At 43.6% G+C, this 20,447-nt stretch overlaps 1 protein-coding gene across 4 annotated transcripts in view; it reads left to right on the top strand.

The window, feature by feature from the left end:
* The first annotated feature begins 2,041 nt into the window (after positions 1-2,041).
* Positions 2,042-20,447, top strand: part of znf142 (zinc finger protein 142) — a 41,750-nt gene continuing 23,344 nt past the window's right edge. The window contains exons 1-5 of one of the 4 annotated variants that reach the window (XM_043694345.1): positions 2,042-2,091; positions 2,563-2,949; positions 14,251-14,967; positions 18,156-18,353; positions 19,205-20,017. In XM_043694345.1, coding sequence (XP_043550280.1) covers positions 2,601-2,949; positions 14,251-14,967; positions 18,156-18,353; positions 19,205-20,017 — 2,077 coding nt within the window. In that variant the 5' untranslated portion in view covers positions 2,042-2,091; positions 2,563-2,600. The other 3 variants (XM_043694344.1, XM_043694346.1, XM_043694347.1) reach the window with 3 other exon arrangements.

Below are 20,447 nucleotides of genomic sequence, written 5' to 3'. Positions count from 1 at the left end.
GGGGCCTTGGAGGGAGGTGAGGGGGGAGGTGTGGGCGCACGTTTTGCAGTTGCAGGGGAAGGTGCCAGGAGTGAACGTTGGGTTGGTGGGGGTTATGGATCTGACAAGGGAGTCGAGGAGGGAGTGGTTTTTCCGGAACGCTGATAGGCATGAGGAGGGAAATATATCCTTGGTGGTGGGGTCTGTTTGGAGGTGGCGGAAATGACGAAGGATGATCCGATGTATCTGGAGGTTGGTGGGGTGATAGGTGAGGACCAGTGGGGTTCTGTCCTGGTGGCGATTGGAGGGGCGGGGTTCAAGGGCGGAGGAGTGGGAAGTGGAGGAGATGCGGTGAAAAGCATTGTTGACCTGCTGCACTTTACCAGCAACACATTTTTCAGCTCTGATCTCCAGCATCTGCAGTCCTCACTTTCTCCTAATTTTCATTTCAAGTCAGTATTTTGCCCCCTATACCTTGTGCCCTAAATTTGCTCACTAATCTCCTATGGGGACTTTATCAAAGGCTTTCTGAAAGTCCAGATACACTACATCCACAAGCTCTCCCTTGTCTATCTTCATAGTTACATCCTCAAAAAATTCCAGAACATCAGTCAAGCACAATTTCCCATTCATAAATCCATGCTAACTCTGACCTATCCTGTTACTGCTATCCAAATGAGTCATAATTTCATGTTTTATAATTGACTCCAGCATCTTTCCCACCACTGACATCAGGCCAACCACTCTATAATTCCCTGTTTTCTCTCTCCCTTCTTTACTGAAAAGTGGGACAACGTTAGCCACCCTCCAATCTGCAGGAACTGATCCTGAATCTATAGAATATTGGAAAATGATTACCATTATGTCCATGATTTCTCGAGCCAGCTCCTAGGAGTATCCTGGGATGCAGACCATCAGGTCACTTTTTCCTAGATCCAAGAGGTGTGCCATTGATTTATAACGTGGTTATAATTTGTTCATATACTTGACCGTTAAAGATGAAGTGAGTGGTGAGGCATAGGTTTGAGCATATTGTCCTTGCTGATAGTGTTTTTGGTGGGTCAGCGTTTCTGGTTCTTCCTGTAGTGCTGTGAGTGTTTCTTTGGCTAGTGGTATGTCATTGGAAGTGAACAGTGCTGTAATGTCAAAGTAAATCATCATTGTCATCAATTTTAATGTTTTTGATGTTGAGGTAGGGGAAGGTGTGTCTGAGTGGGATGCTCTTTGGAGGATTGGTGTGGATTAGATGGGCTGAATGCGATTCTAAGAGTTCTGGATCTATTGCCACCACGAGTCCTTGCTCTGGGAACTGCCATGACAATTATCAATCCATGCTGCCAACACTGCAGCCATCACCCTGCCACGGCCCTTGAAGATTAGGAAAGATAAAAAAGACAATAATACATAAAGGATCCTTTACAAAATTATGAGGGGCATGGATAGGATAAATAGACAAAGTCTTTTCCCTGGGGTGGGGGAGTCCAGAACTTGAGGGCATAGGTTTAGGGTGAGAGTGCTGTACATCTTTGACTATGAGTCTATGATCCACCAGCCTGGAGCAGACAAGGGCTTTTGTCCGAAACGTCGATTTCGAAGGTCCTTGGATGCTGCCTGAACTGCTGTGCTCTTCCAGCACCACTAATCCAGAGTCTCTAATGAGCCCCAACACTAACTACAGTGCTGACACCTCCATCTTGCTTCCCTCTTTTGTATTCTGTGTGGGGTTTCTGCCCATTGCCCTGGTTACAATGGACATTGGCAATACTAACCAAGATGGTACAGTCACCTCCTGGCCAATGGTGCCCTAATCCAAGATGGTGGCCGTGGCTTCACTTTCTGACGTTTCCGATTGGCCAAGCCTCCGTTTCGGGGCCTTTAACTACGGGCAAGGAGAAATGGTGTCTGACTTAACGCCCAGGATATTTTTCAAAAATAAATTTTGAAAAGTAAAGGCCAGTTGCGTTTTATTCCTCTTCTGGACAATATTTAAACATGGTCGCGGCTACTTGGCGATGCGGATAACAAACAAAATTCAATGAAATATTCCTCTAGGCCCCCATCCCTTCTCTGGCATTTAGTCGCCCGCGGGGGGTGAACGCGCAAAAACAAAAGGTGAGGCGGGCGGGCAGAAAACAAACCGCGAGCGCGGGGACAGTGAGGGAGGCGGAGGGCGCCGCCAGCTGGGGGCTGACGCTCAGACCTCGGGGAAGGTGGGTAACCGGCCCCGGGTGTGAGGGAGGCCGCAGGAGGAGTCCTGACTGTGAGAGGGAGGCGGGCGGGCCCCGCAGGCAAGGGAGGGCCTAGAGGGACAAGCCACCCCTCCCCAAAACCCACCCCATCCCCCTCAATCATCTCTCCACCCCCCTCACTCCTCCGTAAACTGATACAATTAAAATAAACCCACCCCCAACAACCAACCCCCTCTCCCCTTTCCCCCTCACTACCAGAGCAGGTCTTCATATTCCAGCGCCCCCATTCCCCACCGTCCTCTCCAATCTGGTTCCTGATCCTCCACCCCACCACAAGAAGTGGTTTCTCTCCAATTACTCTGACAGGACAGACATGTTTTCCATGTTTTGATAGATCTATTCTCCAAGGAGGTGCAACGGATCTGTGTCAGGATGGAAGAGCATGGAGGGGGCATAGCGGACAATACTGGAATCTTCACGGAATTTGCCGACGAGCCAGACTACACACTGCATGGCATTATCGAGCTGAGGGGTGAGCCTCATGGTGTCCATGGCAGTGAGTGCTTTGGGGATGACATGGCTCAACTTGTGGTCGACACTGGACAGGGTGCCGATCCTCGGATGGAGGTCAGCCACAAGGTCACATGCCAGACCTTGACCTTGGAGGTTACTGTGGCGTCCACCCAGGAACCATCAGAAAATGGCGAACAGCATGATGGGCAGAACTTCACTCAAACTCTCCAACAGGATGAGAAAATGAAGGAAGCTACCAACCCCCCAGGTATGTTAACTTGGTCTGTAGTACAAGAGAGAGACCATCCTGTGTACTGTCAGGATAGAAACCTTGAAAGTAGGAGTATGGTTAAGCCATTTTGACCCTTTGAACCTGGTTCACCATTAATTATATCATGGCTAATCATCTATCGCCATCAGAATTGGGAAGGAGGGACCTATCCCAAAGGGATAGGATCTACCTGAATCAAGGACCAGAGTCCTGGCGAATTGCAATAATTAGGGCTGTGGATAGGGCTTTAAACTAAATAGTGTGGGTGGGGAGGTGTTCACAAAATTTATGGTGAAAGTTAAAGGGGAGAAGGACTCAGCAGAGGTTAAAGTTTCTGGAGCAAGTAATAGGCCAGAAAATATGGAAAGGCTTAGAAATCTAACTTCAGGCACAGTAGATGAGGGAACAACAAAAGGGGTGGTCAGTCAACACAGGACTGAGGTTGTTGTACTTAAATGCGCACAGTATATGAAACCAGGTAAATGAGCTTGTAGCACCAATTGAAATTGGCAGATGTGATGTGGATATGACAGATATGGTTGTAAGGGGATCAGGGCTGGGAACTAAGTATCCAAGGATGCCTTGTTATTAAGAAATGAAATTAAATCGGTAGCATGAACTAATATAGAGTTGGAAGGTGTAAACTTTGTGTGGGTAGAGTTCGGGAGCTGCAAACAAAAAAAGACCCGAATGGGAGTTACATATTGGATTCTTAGCAGTACTCAGAATGCGGGGAAGAAAATAAATCAGGAGATAGAAAAAGCATTTAAGAAAGGCGCTATTAAAATCGCTGGGGATCTTCATTATGCAGGTAGACTGGGAAAGTCAGATTGGTAGCAGATCTCAAGAAAATGATTTAATGAAATGTCTATGAGGTGCAGCTTGATGCTTTTTGGAGCAGCTTGTGGCAGAGTCCGGTAGGCAAGAGGCACTTCTGGATTTGATGATGTAAAATGAGATAGACTTGGTTAGGGAACTTAAGATGAAGGAACTCCTAGGGGGCAGTGACTATAATGATCAAATTCACCCTGCAGTTTGAGAGGGAGGAACTGGAATCTGATGTAATGGTATTACAATTGAGTAAATGTAACTACGAACACACGAGGAAGGAGCTGGCCAGCGTTGATTGGAAGGGAAGATGGTGGAGCAGCAATGGTGGGCGTTTTTGGGGGTAATTTGGGAGGCACAGCAGAAATCCATCCCAAGCAAGGAAGAACATACTTGGGAGGATGAGGGAACTATGGCTTACAAGGGAAGACAGGGATAGCATAAAAACAAAAGGAAACGCATACAATGTAGTGAAGATTGGTGGGAAGCCTTTTAAAAACCAGTAGACTGTAACTGAAAAAGCAATAACGGGGGAGAAGATGAAATGAGGGTAAGTTAGACAGTAATATTAAAGAAGATTGCAAGAGATATTTTGGATATCTAAAAGGTAAGAGGCAAGAGTAGACATTGGAAAATGATGCTGGAGAAGTCATAATGGGGAGCAAAGAAATGGCAGACTGAATAGGCACATTGCATCAGTTTTCACAGTGGAAGACATGAGCAGCATACCAGAACTTGAAGAGAGTTAGGGGGCAGAGTTGAGTGTAGTGGCTATCACTAAGGAGGAGGTGTTGGGGAAGCTGAAAGGTCTAAAGATAAAAATCACCCCAGACAAGATGGACAATACCCCAGTGTTCTGCAGGAAATAGCTGAGCAGATTGTAAAGGCATTGGTGGTGATCTTTCTGGAATTGCTCGAGTCAGGGAACGTCCCAGAGGACTGGAAAATGGCAAATGTAGCACCACTGTTTTAGGAAGGAGAAAGACTCGATTATTTTCTAAATAGAGTCATAGAGATGTCCAGCATAGGAACAGACCTTTCAGTCCAAATGATCCATGCTGACCAGATATCCTAAATTAATCTTATTCCATTTGCCAGCACTTGGCCCATTTTCTCTCAAAACCCTTCCTATTCGTATACCCATTCAGTTGCCTTTTAAATGTTGTACCAGCCTCCACCATCACCTCTGGCAGCTCATTCCATACACGAACCACCCTTTGCGTGAAAAAGTTGCTTCTTCAGTTCCTTTTATATCTTTCCCCCCCCCTCACCCTAAACCCTTTAGTGCTGGACAGCCCCCATCCCACTTAAAAGATCTTGTCTGTTTATCCTATAATTTTATAAACCTCTGTAAAGTCAACCCTCAGCCTCCGATGCTCCAGGGAAAACAGTCCGAGCCTATCCAGCATCTCGCTATAGCTCAAACCATCCAACCCAGGCAATATCCTTGCAAATCTTTTCTGAGCCCTTTCAAATTTCACAACATCCTTCCTATAGGTGAGAGACCAGAATTGCAAACAATATTCCACAGATTAGGAAAGGCTTTAGAAATCTAACGCACTGAGGATGTGGAGTCCTAGTTCAGGATTCTCTAAAGGTTAACATTCAGGTTCAGTTGGTAGTTAGGAAGTCTAATGCAATGTTAGCATTCATTTCAAGAGAACTAGAATACAAGAGCAGAGATGGACTCTTGAAGCTATATAAGGCTGTGGTCAGATCAAATTCAAAGTTGAGAGTAATTTTAGGCACCGTATCTAAAGACAGATGTGCTGGTATTGGAGGGGGTCCAGAGGAGGTTTACAAGAATGATCCCAAGGATGAGAAACTTGTCGTATGAGGAGCGGTTGAGGACTGTGGGTCTGTACTCGATAAAGTTTAGAAGAATGAGGGATGATTTTATTGAAACTTACAGAATACTGAGAGGCCTGGTTAGAGTGGATGTGGAGAAGATGTTTCCATTTGTAGGACTGACTAGGACCCGAGGGCACAGCCTCAGAGTGAAGGGACAACCCTTTAGAACTGAGATAAGGAACAATTTCTTCAGCCAGAGGGTAGTTAATGTGTGGAACTGATTGCTGACAAGGGTTGTGGAGGACAGGTCACTGAGTGTATTTAAAACTGAGATAGATTCTTGCTTGGTAGTGGGATCAAGGTATAACTAGGAGAAGGCAGGAGAACGGATTCAGCCGTGATTGGCTTGCGGAGTAGGCTCGATGGTCATAGAGTCATAGAGATGTACAGCACGGAAACAGACCCTTCGGTTCAACCCTTCCATGCGGACCATATATCCCAACCCAATCTAGTTCCACCTACCAGCACCTGGCCTATATCCCTTCCTATTCATATACCCATCCGAATGCCTCCCCGATGGTCTAATTCTGCTCCTATATCTTGTGGTCTTATGGTCTATGCAACTTTCCTGCACACCCCCCATATGGAGAGTCCTTGTTTTAAGACTCCTTTCTTCAAATTATTTTGTCCTCTCTTTCCTCATTTAAAATGCCATTCTCGATTTTAACCTCTCTTATTTCCTAATTCTTGCATCATTGTGGTGTTATTTTGAGTGAATGGCATCATCACATCATCAATGAGTCGCTTGATTGACTTGTCAGAGTTGGTACTGTTCTGTCCGTGCCCTCAAGTGGATGTTCATTGCTTTTAAAAGAACTGTTCTCTGCTCTGGTACTGATGTAATGCATCCCCCACTATCTGAAAGTAGAGCGTTCCAGGAAACCTTTCATAAGCGAAAATGGTGTAAAGTGAAGATGCATGATTTATATGGGAAAAATCTCGCTGTTTTTGTAAAAGTGAAAATCCTCTTTGGATTTATGAAAACAGGTCCAATGTAGGTCTTTTGTAAATGTGAAGTAGCGTAAAGTGAAGTTCGAACAGCGGGGGCTACCTGTAATTTTTTGTTTTAATCTCCTTTTTGAAACAAAATCTCTGCTAGTTGTATGTGTACTAGTACAGAGGAGCTATTGGGGGTTTAGTCTTTTACAAGTTCGGATACTGAACCTGCACAAGCACTAGTAGAAAAGGTAAAGTCGTCATAATCCTGCAGGACCATAGGCCTGTTCTCTCATTAGAGTGAGGTGACTAGTACCTGTACTGAAAATTTATTTAAATTTTGCAAACTAGAAACCTGCCACCTTCTCTGGACCTTTCATTGTTTTGATTTGCAAGTTAGTTCAAATGGGAATACTCACAAATGGCAGAGTAATTCAAATCTTACTTTGGCTTTTCCAGGCAAAATTTGTCCTGAGGAACCTGACTCTGGCCTTAATGCTTCATAAAATCAATGCTTCAATTAAGCACTACATTTTAAAGTCATGATTATCTTAAACACAACCCCAAATTTATAAGGACGTTTCATTGGGGCGGCACGGTGGCTCAGTGGTTAGCACAGCTGCCTCCCCACACCAGGCACCCAGGTTCGATTTCACTTTTGGGCGACTGTCCATGTGGAGTTTGCAGATTCTCCCCGTGTCTGCGTGGGTTTCCTCCGGGTGCTCTGGTTTCCTCCCACAGTCCAGAGGTGGATTAGGTGGATTGGCCGTGCTAAATTGCCCATAGTGTTCGGTGCATTAGTCAGAGGGAAATGGGTCTGGGTGGGTTACTCTTCAGAGGGTCAGTGTGGACTTGTTGGGCTGAAGGGTCTGTCTTCACACTGTCGGGAATCTAATCTAATTGGTGTTCAAAAAATTATCAATTTCTGTATTGAATGTTCTGAGTGAGGTAGAATATTAGAAGATTTAGCAGCCTCTAAGTGAAGAACTTTATCTGCACTTTGGTCTTAAGTGGCCTACCCCTTATTCTGACATTGCGCCCTCTGGTTTGAATTCTCCAGTGAGACATTATGTCCTCTTTTACATCTGTGTCAGAGGTAAGACTTTTGCAAATTTCACTGAAATCACCACTTGCTGTCTTAAGCTCAGAACACTGGTCCAGTTTCCCTCCTTCTCTCCTTTAAAAAAAAATCCTGTTTTCTCGGTGTTTACACTGAGGCCTCCCGAGGCCAGTGTGTCCTTCCTTAGTTAAGGAGATCAAAACTGTGCAGATTGGGATGTCTGGTTGGCATGACGAGTTGGATCAAAGGGTCTGTTTCCATACTGTATAACTGTATGATTCTAATTCTTCTGGATGTTTTCTCACCAAGATCTCTACAATTGTTGTAAGCCCTCTTTACCCCTGTATGTTAGTTCCCTTTCAATTAAGGCCAACGTACTTCTTCTGAATTGCTTGCTGCATCTGCATGCTGGCTTTTAGGGACTTGTTCACAAGGAGACCCAGATCCTTTTGGACACCTACCCTTCCCAACTTCTCTCCATTTATGAAAACAAGATAAACAAAACCAGTTGTCTTTAATAATTTAGGTTATAACAAAGTATTTTATGTACTTGACCAAGAATTCTCTTCTGAGGCAATCAATTTTAAAATTACTTGCTTCTACCCAAAAGTATGCTTCAGTCCTCTGGAAGCTTTCTAATTCTCTGATCCAGCTCTGAAGTAAAAATTTAATTTAGCTTCTCTTTAGTCCCTTGCTCTGGTTACTTTTTCAATACTTTCAAACTAATCTATTGTTTGGCTGATTTCTTTCTCTGCCACAAGAGTTTGAGGACCGTTATAGATTCTTCCACTAGTTTCAAATTGGTTAATCTTCCGACTGCTGTTTCATCACAAAATTCAAATTGAGATTGAACCTCGCCTGCATTCCATATGGCAAATGATGAGGTCAGTTTTTCACATTGCTCACAGTGTAAGTCTATTTGTCATTTTACTTTGTCGTCTTCAGTGAGCTTAACGCTGCAACTACTGAGCTCAAATGGTTTTGAATCCCTTTTATTTAGCTCAACCAGTTTCAGTCTATCCAGAGGTTTTAGTTTCTGAGACTTGGGTTCAGTTTGATTCCTAAAATACCAGAAGTGTCAGTTTCCTTACTATGTTTTACTGTTTCCGTTTTCCTTTTCTGTTTTCAGTTAGATCAAGTATTGTTTTAAGTTTCTCCACCCACTGTTATATGTATCTATCTCTTCTATTCTGACATTTTAAATTGTAGTGACCACTGACACTTGGTGGCAGCAGCAGTGTATGCCATCCAAAAGATGCACTGTAGGAATTCACCAAAGATCCTGAGATACAACTTCCAAACTTGTGACTACTTCCATCTGGAAGGACAAGGGCAGCAGCCATATGGCAACACCACCCTCTGGAAGTTCTCCGTCAAGTGATTCGTTGTCCTGACTTGGAAATATATCACCGTTCCTTTGGTGTCGCTGGGTCAAAATCCTGGAATTTCCTCCCTAATGGCATTGTGGGTCTACCTACAGCACATGGACTGCAGTGGTTCAAGAAGGCAGCTCACCCCCACCTTCTCAATGGGCAACTAGGGACAGGCAATTAATACTGGGCAAGCCAGTTATACCCATTGCCCATGAGTGAATTTTAAAAAACATATCCTCCCAGCTTGTTTGTGTTGCATTTGCCCTAATTTCTACGGTTTAAACTCTTATTTATTAAGCTACATATTCTAAAACACGCAAACAAGTTTTGCTGGATTGGGAGACAGTGTAGACCTACAAACAGAAATAGTGGGTGAGTGGGACATTGATGAGAGTTAGGAGATGAAAAACAGCATTTTGTATGAGCTGATGCATGCAGAAGAAGATTTGGAGATATGCCAAGAAAACACTGGCATAGAAAGGTGAGCAGGTAGCAAAAGCACAAGTACAATTAACCTCTACATCACTGGGCTAGGAAAGGGTCATTCCTCTGACCCCTTCTGTAAAATGCTTGTGTGGGTATTACATGGAACAGATAGATGTGCTCCTTCCCTCTCTCTGGGGAAACTAAATGCAAACACTGTTTTAGTCATGTATAAAGTTACACTGTTCTGTTCTGGTAAGCCAGTTTGTGAAAGGTAGCTTTGGACCTGATCTTTACACAGCCTTACATTTATTTACAACATGCACCTTTGCAAGCGTACACCTCCTAACCTGACCATAGTATAAATTCAGTATATGCTTCTTTTGAACTGTTTGAGCAGACTTAATTAATTGATTAGTTGTACAGGGCCTTGGTGAGACCACGTCTGGAGTATATTGTAAAGGTTTGGTGTGTTATTTGAAAAATTATGCAATTGTTTTAGAAGTACTTTAGAGAATGTTCACTCGACTGATTCCTGGAACGGAGGCCTCGTGAGAAAAGATTGAACAGACTGAACCTATATCATTGGATTGTAAAATAATGAGAGGAGAACTTATTGAAACACATATGATCCAGAAAGGGCTTGACAAAGTGGATACTAGGTTGGTTATTCCTCTTGAACTGAAAAATGTGTTGCTGGAAAAGTGCAGCAGGTCAGGCAGCATCCAAGGAGCAGGAGATTCCCCTGCTCCTTGGATGCTACCTGACCTGCTGCGCTTTTCCAGCAACACATTTTTCAGCTCTGATCCCCAGCATCTGCAGTCCTCACTTTCTCCTGGTTATTCCTCTTACCAAGGAGTCTACATTTAGGATCAGAGTCTTCCTTTTAAAGACTGAAGTGAGGAAAATTCTTTTCCTCAGGGTGGTGTTACCCTGTAGGATTCGGTTCCCTAGAAAGCAGTGGAAGCTGAAAACAGTGGTCATTGAATTTCGTCATCCTGCCTTCGATAGCGTTTTGATAGGCAAGGAAGCCAGAGGCTATGGGGTGCAAGCAAGAAAGTGCAGTTGAGATGACTACAGATGAGCCATGAATAGTGGAGCAGGCTTGAAGAACCAAATATCCTACCCGTGTTCAAGGTTTCTACTCCTATAAGGTGCAACCAAAACCTGAGGAGCAGCTTCATAAGGCAGGGAGACCTGCCATCTGTTTTTCTGTGGAACACAGACTGCTCAAAGTTGCATAAATGACAGGCACCAAGAAGTGTTTCCTCAAAGATGTTTCCTATTCAACCTGTTTAGAGATGTTGTCACATACTTCTGCCAAACTTGAATCCAGATCTCCTAGTCCAGAGATAAGGACGCTATCACTACACGGCAAGACCCGAAATTAAATAAACTTTAATTGCCTGACCAGGAATCGAACTTGGGCCGTGGCAGTGAAACTATCACATCCTAATCACCAGGGAATATAAAACTGTGTGACATTTAAAAACATAGTTAACAGAATTTGAACCTGCACAAGGAGACTCCTATGGATTTTAAATCCAACACTTTAATGGCTTGGCCTTGATTGCAATATTAGTGTTTCCTCATAATCTTTATGATAAAAAAAAATTTAAATTAAAACAAATTAATAAGTGACAGCCTTTGAAGAGGTACTAACAAAAAGTTTTAAAGGAAGCTTACAAAGTTAGATTAAAACATGGGGGAAGACAATACCCTGCAGTATCGATAACACCTCACTGGCCCAGTCTCAAATATGCTGTTGGCCATCGCATACTCGCTCTCCAGTGCCATCTGAGGCCTGAAGTAGCCAAGGAAATTATGTCTTTGCACTTTGAAAATAACCAGTAAGTACTAAATAAATCATCTTCTGGTACTACAGAGCTTGAGTAGTGCAGTGTTGCTACTATGTAGGAACAGAGTGAAAGAGCGAGGCTTACCTATTGCTTAAATATCTGACAAGTTGCCCTTCCTTTGAGGTAGACTGGGTATTTTTCAGGACCAAACAAGATGACTTTGAGCACTATTTCAGTATCAAGTTTACACAGTGAACAAATAGCTCAGGCCCTTTGCAATTTTGGAAAAGTTTTGTAGTTCAGGTTGTGATCAGGTTATAAGTTTGCTTGCTGAGCTGGTTAGACAAGACAGATAAATAGCAAGCGGAACAGAACACTAGCGCTTAATCGGAGGCTCACTGATGATGTTACCTGGCATGTTGATGAAACATCTGGGAACAAATTTATCAGTTCAGGTCCTATTTGTATGGTTTCTGAGGCCAGTTTAATAGCACGTGCATATGTAGGAATCTTGATGTGTATATTGACCAGCGATGGAAGGTTTGTGATGACCTATACAATAGCAGCATGAGTGGTGTTAACCATGAACCAGATGTTGTTGTTAAGCCAAAATGACACACTCTCTCTGGTATATGAGAAATATGAAGGTCTGTGCTGTCTTGATGCTAGGTATATAGACGTTATGTCCTTAAGACTGGTGAGCATATCAGAACAGTATTTCCCTTCAGCTGTTTGTAACAAGCAATGTACCCAAACAGTTCACATGTGCAAAGATTACAAGACGCTATGCAATATTAATACTGATTCTGCGATTGGACTGCACTCACTGGATAGTCCCAAGTCTGTGAAGAATTACACTGACAGCCAATTCAGGATTATCGCCAGTGCTAGCAGTATTGTGCACACTTCTGGGTGCTGGAAGTTGCAAATACTTCACGGTCAGAATGAACATGTACATGCTCTGTGCCTGTTTTAGCTCAATAAATAGGCAGTAGCTATTCTGTGGTTCATTTCTCGGGGAACGATGTTGACCAAATAGAAATTGAAGCAAACTGTTTAAATTATCTGTCAATCAGCATTAATGGGTGTATTCTCCATGGCAAAGTCTCTACCAATCAATCAGCATTCTCCTCTCCTCTCACAAATGTTTTCCCCTTGGGTTGGTATTCATGTGAACTGTCTTGATTTGTGCAAGATGCAAGTTTTGACAAAATTTATGTTTTTCAGCACTACTCAAAACCAAACAACTCAATCGAACTAAATTAAACAAATGAATAGTTTATAGCTTTTTATGGGAGCATTGATTGTTCTTTAAGGACAAGTTCAAAGCAAGTTTAAAATTGTTAAGATTTGTTTTGGGTGGAGACAGATGTGTGCCAGTCCCTGCATTACCCACCAATTGCAAGCAACCTCAGGTGAGCAGGTGAACACCACGTCCTCTAGGGCCACTGGGTGCAGACGTAACTAAAAGAAGTATTCCTTTAAAAGTATTTAAACTGAAACCCCAATTGATGCCCTCCACATGCTTAAAATTAAACAGCATTGGGGCACAATTCAAAGTCACTTGTATATGAGGGACTGAGTGAAGCTCAAATCTCAGTGAAATCTGTAATGCAGCCAGTCATCTGACCTCAATGATAGGAACATGAGCCAATCCTTTAGCTCCCTCAGTGCTTTTAAAGAAATGTGGACATTGCAGGAGGTCGAGTGCCTTATCTCCCCTTTCAATTCCATTTTGGTTTCGCTGTCTATCTCCCCTTAAGGGGCTTTGTATGCAGACTAATTGATTGGAAACATGACGATTTTGTGGTGGTGGTTAATAGATGAAAAATATCACATTTTGTTTGGTGGTGGGAATAGCCATTCGGTTGTATGTGATAACTCTTCTGGTTGTGAGCAACCAAAAACAGCTGACTCTTCAGTCCCTGTAGCCTATCCTGACTATTCATATAGAACATGGCAGAACTGTAAGTGAACTTTGTTCACCTTCCGTCAATGTTAATCTCCTTACTAAACAAAAATTGGCTATGTCTGAATTTCTCCTCACAGCCATTCCTGAAGGAAATAGGTTCCCTCTGTTGACCCTGTTGAATCATTTTCATAAACATCTGAAAAGCTGTTGTTGCAGACAGGATTCTGGGTTGTATGAATTAATGCGTAGATTACAAGGGCAAGCAAGTTATTATGACCTTTAGTCATGATAGTCATTAGACCTCTATTGGAATGCCTCCATCCAGAATAGCCAATTCAGGACGTGACTTTAATAAGATAGTAAAGGTGCTGCAGAAAAGACTTAGCAGGTGGTTTTCAGAGATGAGGGACTTGGACATGTGGATCAATTTGGATAAGTTAATCTCATTCTTCCCAAAAGAGAACGTTGAGTCTGCTTCAAAATCATGATGGTCTGAACAAAGTAGATAAAACTATTTCCGTTGACGGAAGAGTTGAAAGTTGGAGAATACCTGTTTCAAGAGGCAGTTGCCAAAAGAACTAAAGTTGACATATGGAAACATATGTTTTTTTCCCAGTGAGCAGTTAGTATCTGGAATGCTTCATCTGAGGGTGTGATGGAAGCAGATTCAGTCATGGTGTTTGTAAAAGAGCTCTATAAACACTTGAAAAGGGGAGAAAATAGCAGGATGTGAGGGAGTGGGTCTAGTAGAATTGCTTTTGTGGAGAGATATTATGGAATAATTGGGCTGAATATCCTCCTGCGCTGTATTATTCAATGAATTAGATCATCCACTGCTCATCGCTACTAAAGGGAGTACAAGCTGACAAATTACAACAAAATTTCTCTTGTACTCCAACCCGCTAGAAATAAAAGCGGATGCGTAGTTTACCTTCCTAATCACTTGCTGCACCCACATATTAACATTTTGGTTTTTTTTTTGAGCAAAGACACAAATTCCTCTCAGTTCCAGACCGAGTCTAACACCTTACACTACAGGTGCTCAATTAAGACATTGACATGTAGTCTGGCCCTTGGATAAATGATGAGACTGACAGAGTTTTATGTTCTCACTAGATGATTTGATCGAAATGGAAGAACTTCACTGCTGCCAACATTGCAACAAGAGCTTTGAGAACCAGAACCTTTTGACTGATCACCAGCAGCATCATGAACCGGACACTAAATGTACTCTGTCTGTCAAGCACAACAGTGAAGGCAGATCACAGGCAAAGCGCCCCAGGATCTCTTGCAAGAAGCAGGTCACCAGCAGCGAGGAAAACGGGCTTTCCCTGGCTATTGCAGACATCGGTGCTTGGGAAAAGTATCTTTGCCCGGTTTGTGGTGAAGAGTTTGCCCAGTTGCAGGCCCTGCAGGAGCACATAGTCACGCACAACAGTGACCAGGTGGAGGTTTGCAATGGTGAGCAGCCTGACCATGCGGGAACCAGTTGTAATGTCAAGGCTGTTCCATGCCCTTACCGGACCTGTGGACTGACATTCCAGAGCTCAGCAGATATGGAGGAGCACCGACGTGGGCACTACCCATTCTGTTGTGACCAGTGTGATTTTGCCTGCTCCAGTGCTAAGCTCCTCACCCAGCACAAGAAACGGGGGAGGCTGAAAGGAAAAAAATTCACGTGTAAACTCTGTCCTTTCAAGAGTTGTGTGGCACATGACCTGAACAAACACTACAGTGGGACACATCGAGATAAAGCAGGTTATGGCTGTAACATGTGTGAGTTCACTAGCCGCTACCACAAAGCCTTGAAGAAACATCTTACCGTACACTCTGGTAGGTAGTTCTATTTTTCTTACCATTGCACTAACAGTCCTGCAATAGCAATCTGGATTTTGAGAACTCATCCTCTCATGAGACCAAAAGGCCCCTTGAGCCTGCTCACTGTTTAATCGGATCGTTGCTGACCCAGCATTACTCACGTTCACCTTCCTGCCTTTTTCCCTGTAATCCATGAATCACTACTATGAAGAATCCATCTCCGTCATCAATATGCTCAAGAACTCTGCCCCCATAGCTTGCTCCATGGCAAGGAGTTCTAAACACTCAAGTCTTAGAGAAGAAATTTTTCCTCATCTCAGTCTTAAATTACTCTTTTTTTATTCTGAGACTATGCCCTCTGGCTCTAGACTCTCCCATGAGGGCAAACATCCTCTCAGCGTTTACCCTGTCAAGCCCCTTAAAAATCCCAAATGTTTCAATGAGATCACCTGTCTTGCTTCTAAATTTCACTGAATAGAGTTCCAATCTGTTTAGCCTTTGCTTGTAAGACAAAAAAAATCCCTTTGTACCAGGATTCATCCCAGCACAATTATATAACAAATTATAAGTTGTTCAACTCCAGAACTGGTTTTGTTTTTACAGGAACCTGCATCCACGATTGACAGTAAGCAATACCGCAGGCATCTTTTCTAATCCTGAGTATTAAATGCTGTGGGATGTGTGGTAACTAACTCTTAGATAATTTCATACAGAGGAAGAATGCAACAAAATATTGCCAGGTGTTACTAAACTTGCAAAATTGGTGCTCCGATGAGTAATTAATTTCAATATGGGGAAGTATGAGGCGCTATCCTTTGGTAGGAAAGACAAGAAGGCCATATCCTACTTGGATAATGGGGCAAAGGAGCAGAAAGCTCTAAGATCACATATACATCGATCACTTAAAGCAGGGCCACCGATTAATAAAACAAAGCAACCATTCATGTTAATTCCTAGAGACATAGAGTTGAGAAACAGAGAAATGATGTCACCCTTATTAGTACAACCTATCAAATATTATAGAAAGGATACAGAGGCACATGAGAAGATGTAAAAAGATTATCCAGGATGATGCCAGAACCGAGAACTAATACTTGCCAAGAAAGATTGAAAATCTTTCCAGGAAAGGAAAGACCACGGGATGCAGTGATTGAGGTCATTAAAATTGTCAAACTGTTTGTTTGAGGATAGTTATGCAGAGGCTGTTTCCACTTGTTGGAAAGACTGAAATGAGACAATAGACAATAGGTGCAGGAGTATGCCATTCTGCCCTTGGAGCCTGCACCACCATTCAATATGATCATGGCTGATCATCCTTAATCAGTATCCTGTTCCTGCCTTATCTCCATAACCCTTGATTCCACTATCCTTGAGCTCTATCCAACTCTTTCTTAAATGAATCCAGAGACTGGGCCCCCACTGCCCTCTGGGCAGAGCATTCCACACAGCCACCACTCTCTGGGTGAAGGAGTTTCTCCTCATCTCTGTCCTAAGTGGTCTACCCTGTACTTTTTAGGTGTGTCCTTTGGTTCGGCACTCACCCATCAGCGGAAACATGTTTCCTGCCTCCAGAGTGTCCAATCCTTTAATAATCTTATGTCTCAATCAGATCCCCTCTCAGTCTTCTAAACTCAAGGGCATACAAGCCTAGTCGCTCCAGTCTTTCAGCGTAAGGTAGTCCCTCCATTCTAGGAATTGACCTCGTGAACCTACGCTGCACTCCCTCAATAGCCAGAATGTCTTTCCTCAAATTTGGAGACCAGAACTGCACACAATACTCCAGGTGTGGTCTCTCCAGGGCCCTGTACAGCTGCGGAAGAACCTCTTTGCTTCTATACTCAATCCCTCTTGTTATGAAGGCCAGCATGATATTAGCTTTCTTCACTACCTGCTGTACCTGCATGCTTATCTTCATTGACTGACTGGTGTACAAGAACACCCAGATCTCTTTGTACTGCCCCTTTACCTAAATTGATTCCATTTAGGTAGTAATCTGCCTTCCTGTTCTTGCCACTCAAGTGGATAACCATACATTTATTCACATTAAACTGCATCTGCCATGCATCTGACCACTCACCTAACCTGTCCAGGTCACCCTGTAATCTCCTAACACCCTCCTCACATTTCACCCTGCAACCCAGCTTAGTATCATCAGCAAATTTGCTAATTTTATTACTAATACTATCTTCTATATCATTAATATATATTGTAAAAAGCTGTGGTCCCAGCACTGATCCCTGCGGTACCCCACTGGTCACTGCTGCCATTCCGAAATGGAGCCGTTTATTACTACTCTAACCCGTTAATATTCTTTACCCAGAATGTTCCAAAGGCAGTCATTGAAATGATCAATATAGGGAAATTTCAGGGGATACTAAATAGACAGGAGGGAGACAGGAATAGAAGGTTATGATAAAGTAGAATGTGAGGAAGGTGACATAGAGCATAAACTTTGGCTTGGCTCACTTGGGCTGAATGGCTGCTTTTGTGCCATTGACATGATGTGACACAAGTTGCTAACATAGAATTTGGAAGAAGAGTAGGCTAAGTGGTCTCTCTAGCCTGTGTTACTATTGAATAATATCATAGCTGACCTGCTTCCCCCACATTCCTGCTACCCTTGCTAATCTTTCATCCTTTTCTTTAGCAAGCATCAATCCACCTCAGTCTAAAACTATTTTCTAATCAGCCTTTTCAGAAATGTCATTACACGCGTCCGGAGCAGGTGGGACTTGAACCCGGTCTTAAACTGCTCAAAGATGAGAGTTTTGAAGACTCCGTGACCTTCAGTGAGGAAAAAAAGTTATTTTTGTCTCTGTCTAGAACTGGAGGGTCACTTTTTAACCCTAGTGACCCCCCAGTTCTAGATTCTGTCAGAAGAGGAAACATTCTTTCCTCCTCTACCCTGCCAAGACCACTCTGGAACTTGTATGTTCAAGCAAGTCAACTCTTATCCTTCTTCTAAACTCCAGCGGATACAAGCCAAGCCTGTCAAATCTTTACCTCAAGTAGACCTTTCACTTCTACTAGAAAATGGTGGGTCAACAGAAAAGGATTCTTACATGCACAATTCCAACTATAAGGATCAGGCTGCATCTGAACTAGTCCACCAACTTTCCATTCTGTATAGAATGTTCATCTAAGATGCTCACCACTTTGTAGAGAGTCCTGCAGTGTGACGCAGATTGTTTGTTTGCTTGTAGATAAGAGTACAGGTGCTACTAAAGGGAATGAGGAACAGGAGGGAAGGAGACAGGCAGCAAATCAAGGTAACAGCACAACACAAAGAGTGTCCAGAAAGCGGAAGCGGTCCAGGTGTGAAGAAGAGCTGTTCCTGGAAACTGGCTCAGAGAGAGGTACTAACAGAGAAGCTAAATCCTTCAGACAGAGACATTTCAAAGGTGAATTAATAACTGATTGCAATTGTATCTTGTATAATCTCTTTGGTCACAGGGTATCGCAAAGCATTTTACAACTAGTAAGGTAATTTCAACTGTAGACATTGCTGTAGAAAAGTTGTGTGGTGCTGGAAAAGCACAGCAGGTCAGGCAGCATCCGAAGAGTAGGCGAATCGACGTTTCGGTGGTAAGACCTTCATCAGGGCTGATTCTCCTGCTCCTCAGATTCTACCTGACCTGCAGTACTTTTCCAGCACCACACTCTTTACTCTGATCTCCAGCATCTGCAGTCCTCACTTTCTCCAATTGCTGTAGAAAACTCGAGAATCAATTTGCATACGACTAAAATTCAACAAATGTCAGTGAGGTAGATGACCACATAATTTGTTTTAGTGACATTGGTTGAGAAAGAAGTGTCAGCCATGGGAAGCCAGGGAGTGGGTGGTGCATCGTGAGAGTTATATTTGATTGATGATTGTCACGTGTACCGAGATACAGTAAAAAGTACTGTTTTGCATGCTATCCAGACAGGTCATTCCTTACATAAGAATATCAGGGTAATAGAGCAGAATGCAGAATATAGTGATAAAGCTACAGAGAAGGTGCAGAGAAAAATCAATTTTAATATGAGAGGTCCATTCATAAGGCTGATAAAGTGGGGAAGATGCTATTCTTGAATCTGTTGGTACACATTTTCAAACTTGTGTCTTCTGCCTGATGGAAGTGAGTATAACTAGTTGGGAGAGGTTTTTGATTATGTTGGCTGCTTTATAGTTTGTATGTGTGTGCATTTAGCTTTACAACATTTCTTTGACGTTTTTATTTTGTTTCTTGTTTTTGATTGCCTGTGCCAGTTGATGTTCAGGAAGGAATGGAACACCTGTACAAGACTCACATCTGTCCTGAATGCAAGCGCTGCTTTAAAAAGAGAACACATCTTGTGGAGCACCTTCACCTGCATTTCCCGGACCCCAGTCTCCAATGCCCTCACTGCCAAAAGTTCTTTACCAGCAAGGGCAAGCTGAAGGTACACCTGATGCGGGAACTCGGTGAGAAGACCCATCACTGCCCACTTTGTGACTACAGCGCGGTGGAGAAGAACTCCCTGAACCGACACATGGCCAGCATGCATGAGAACACCACTAACTTCTACTCTGATGTTTACTCGTGCCCGGCTTGCGAGGAGAAATTCACTGTCAGCAATTCGCTGAAGGAGCACATGAAGACACACAAGGAGGAGCGCCGGCCGCTGGACTGCTTCGAGGGGGGCTGCACTTACACTGCGGAAGAGCGCAAGGACTTTGTCCGCCATCTCAAGGAGGTGCACGGTGCCAGGGCGATAGAGTGCCGCTACCGCACATGTGGCTCTCTGTTTGGCACAGAGGCAGGGATGGAAGCACACCGCAGGACTCACTATGCCTTCCACTGTGACCAGTGCGACTTTGTCTGCTCCAACAAGCATGTCTTCCGGCGGCACAAGCGGAGAGGTCACCCAGGCAGCGAAGAACTGGCCTGCAGCTTCTGCCCGTTCAAAACTTTCAACCCTGTGGAGTACAATGACCATGTTGGCAAGATGCACGCCAATGAGAAGATCCACAAATGCAGTGAATGTGACTTTGCCACAGCACACAAGCGAGTCCTCAACCGGCACATCCTCCTGCACACAGGTTAGTGCTGGTAATCGGAACACACAGGGGAATGCACAAAGAGACATAGAACATAGAAGAATACAGCGCAGTACAGGCCCTTCGGCCCTCGATGTTGCGCCGATCCAAGCCCACCTAACCTACACTAGCCCGCCCACTATCCTCCATATGCCTATCCAATGCGCGTTTAAATGCCCATAAAGAGGGAGAGTCCACTACTGCTACTGGCAGGGCATTCCATGAATTCACGACTCGCTGAGTAAAGAATCTACCCCTAACATCTGTCCTATACCTACCACCCCTTAATTTAAAGCTATGCCCCCTTGGAAAAAGATTCTCACTGTCGACCCTATCTAAACCCCTAATCATCTTGTACACCTCTATCAAGTCACCCCTAAACCTTCTTTTCTCCAATGAAAACAACCCCAAGTGCCTCAGCCTTTCCTCACAC

This window comes from Chiloscyllium plagiosum, chromosome 7, assembly GCF_004010195.1.
Source record: "Chiloscyllium plagiosum isolate BGI_BamShark_2017 chromosome 7, ASM401019v2, whole genome shotgun sequence".
NCBI lineage: Eukaryota > Metazoa > Chordata > Chondrichthyes > Orectolobiformes > Hemiscylliidae > Chiloscyllium > Chiloscyllium plagiosum.
This window is presented reverse-complemented; position numbering and strand designations above follow the sequence as displayed.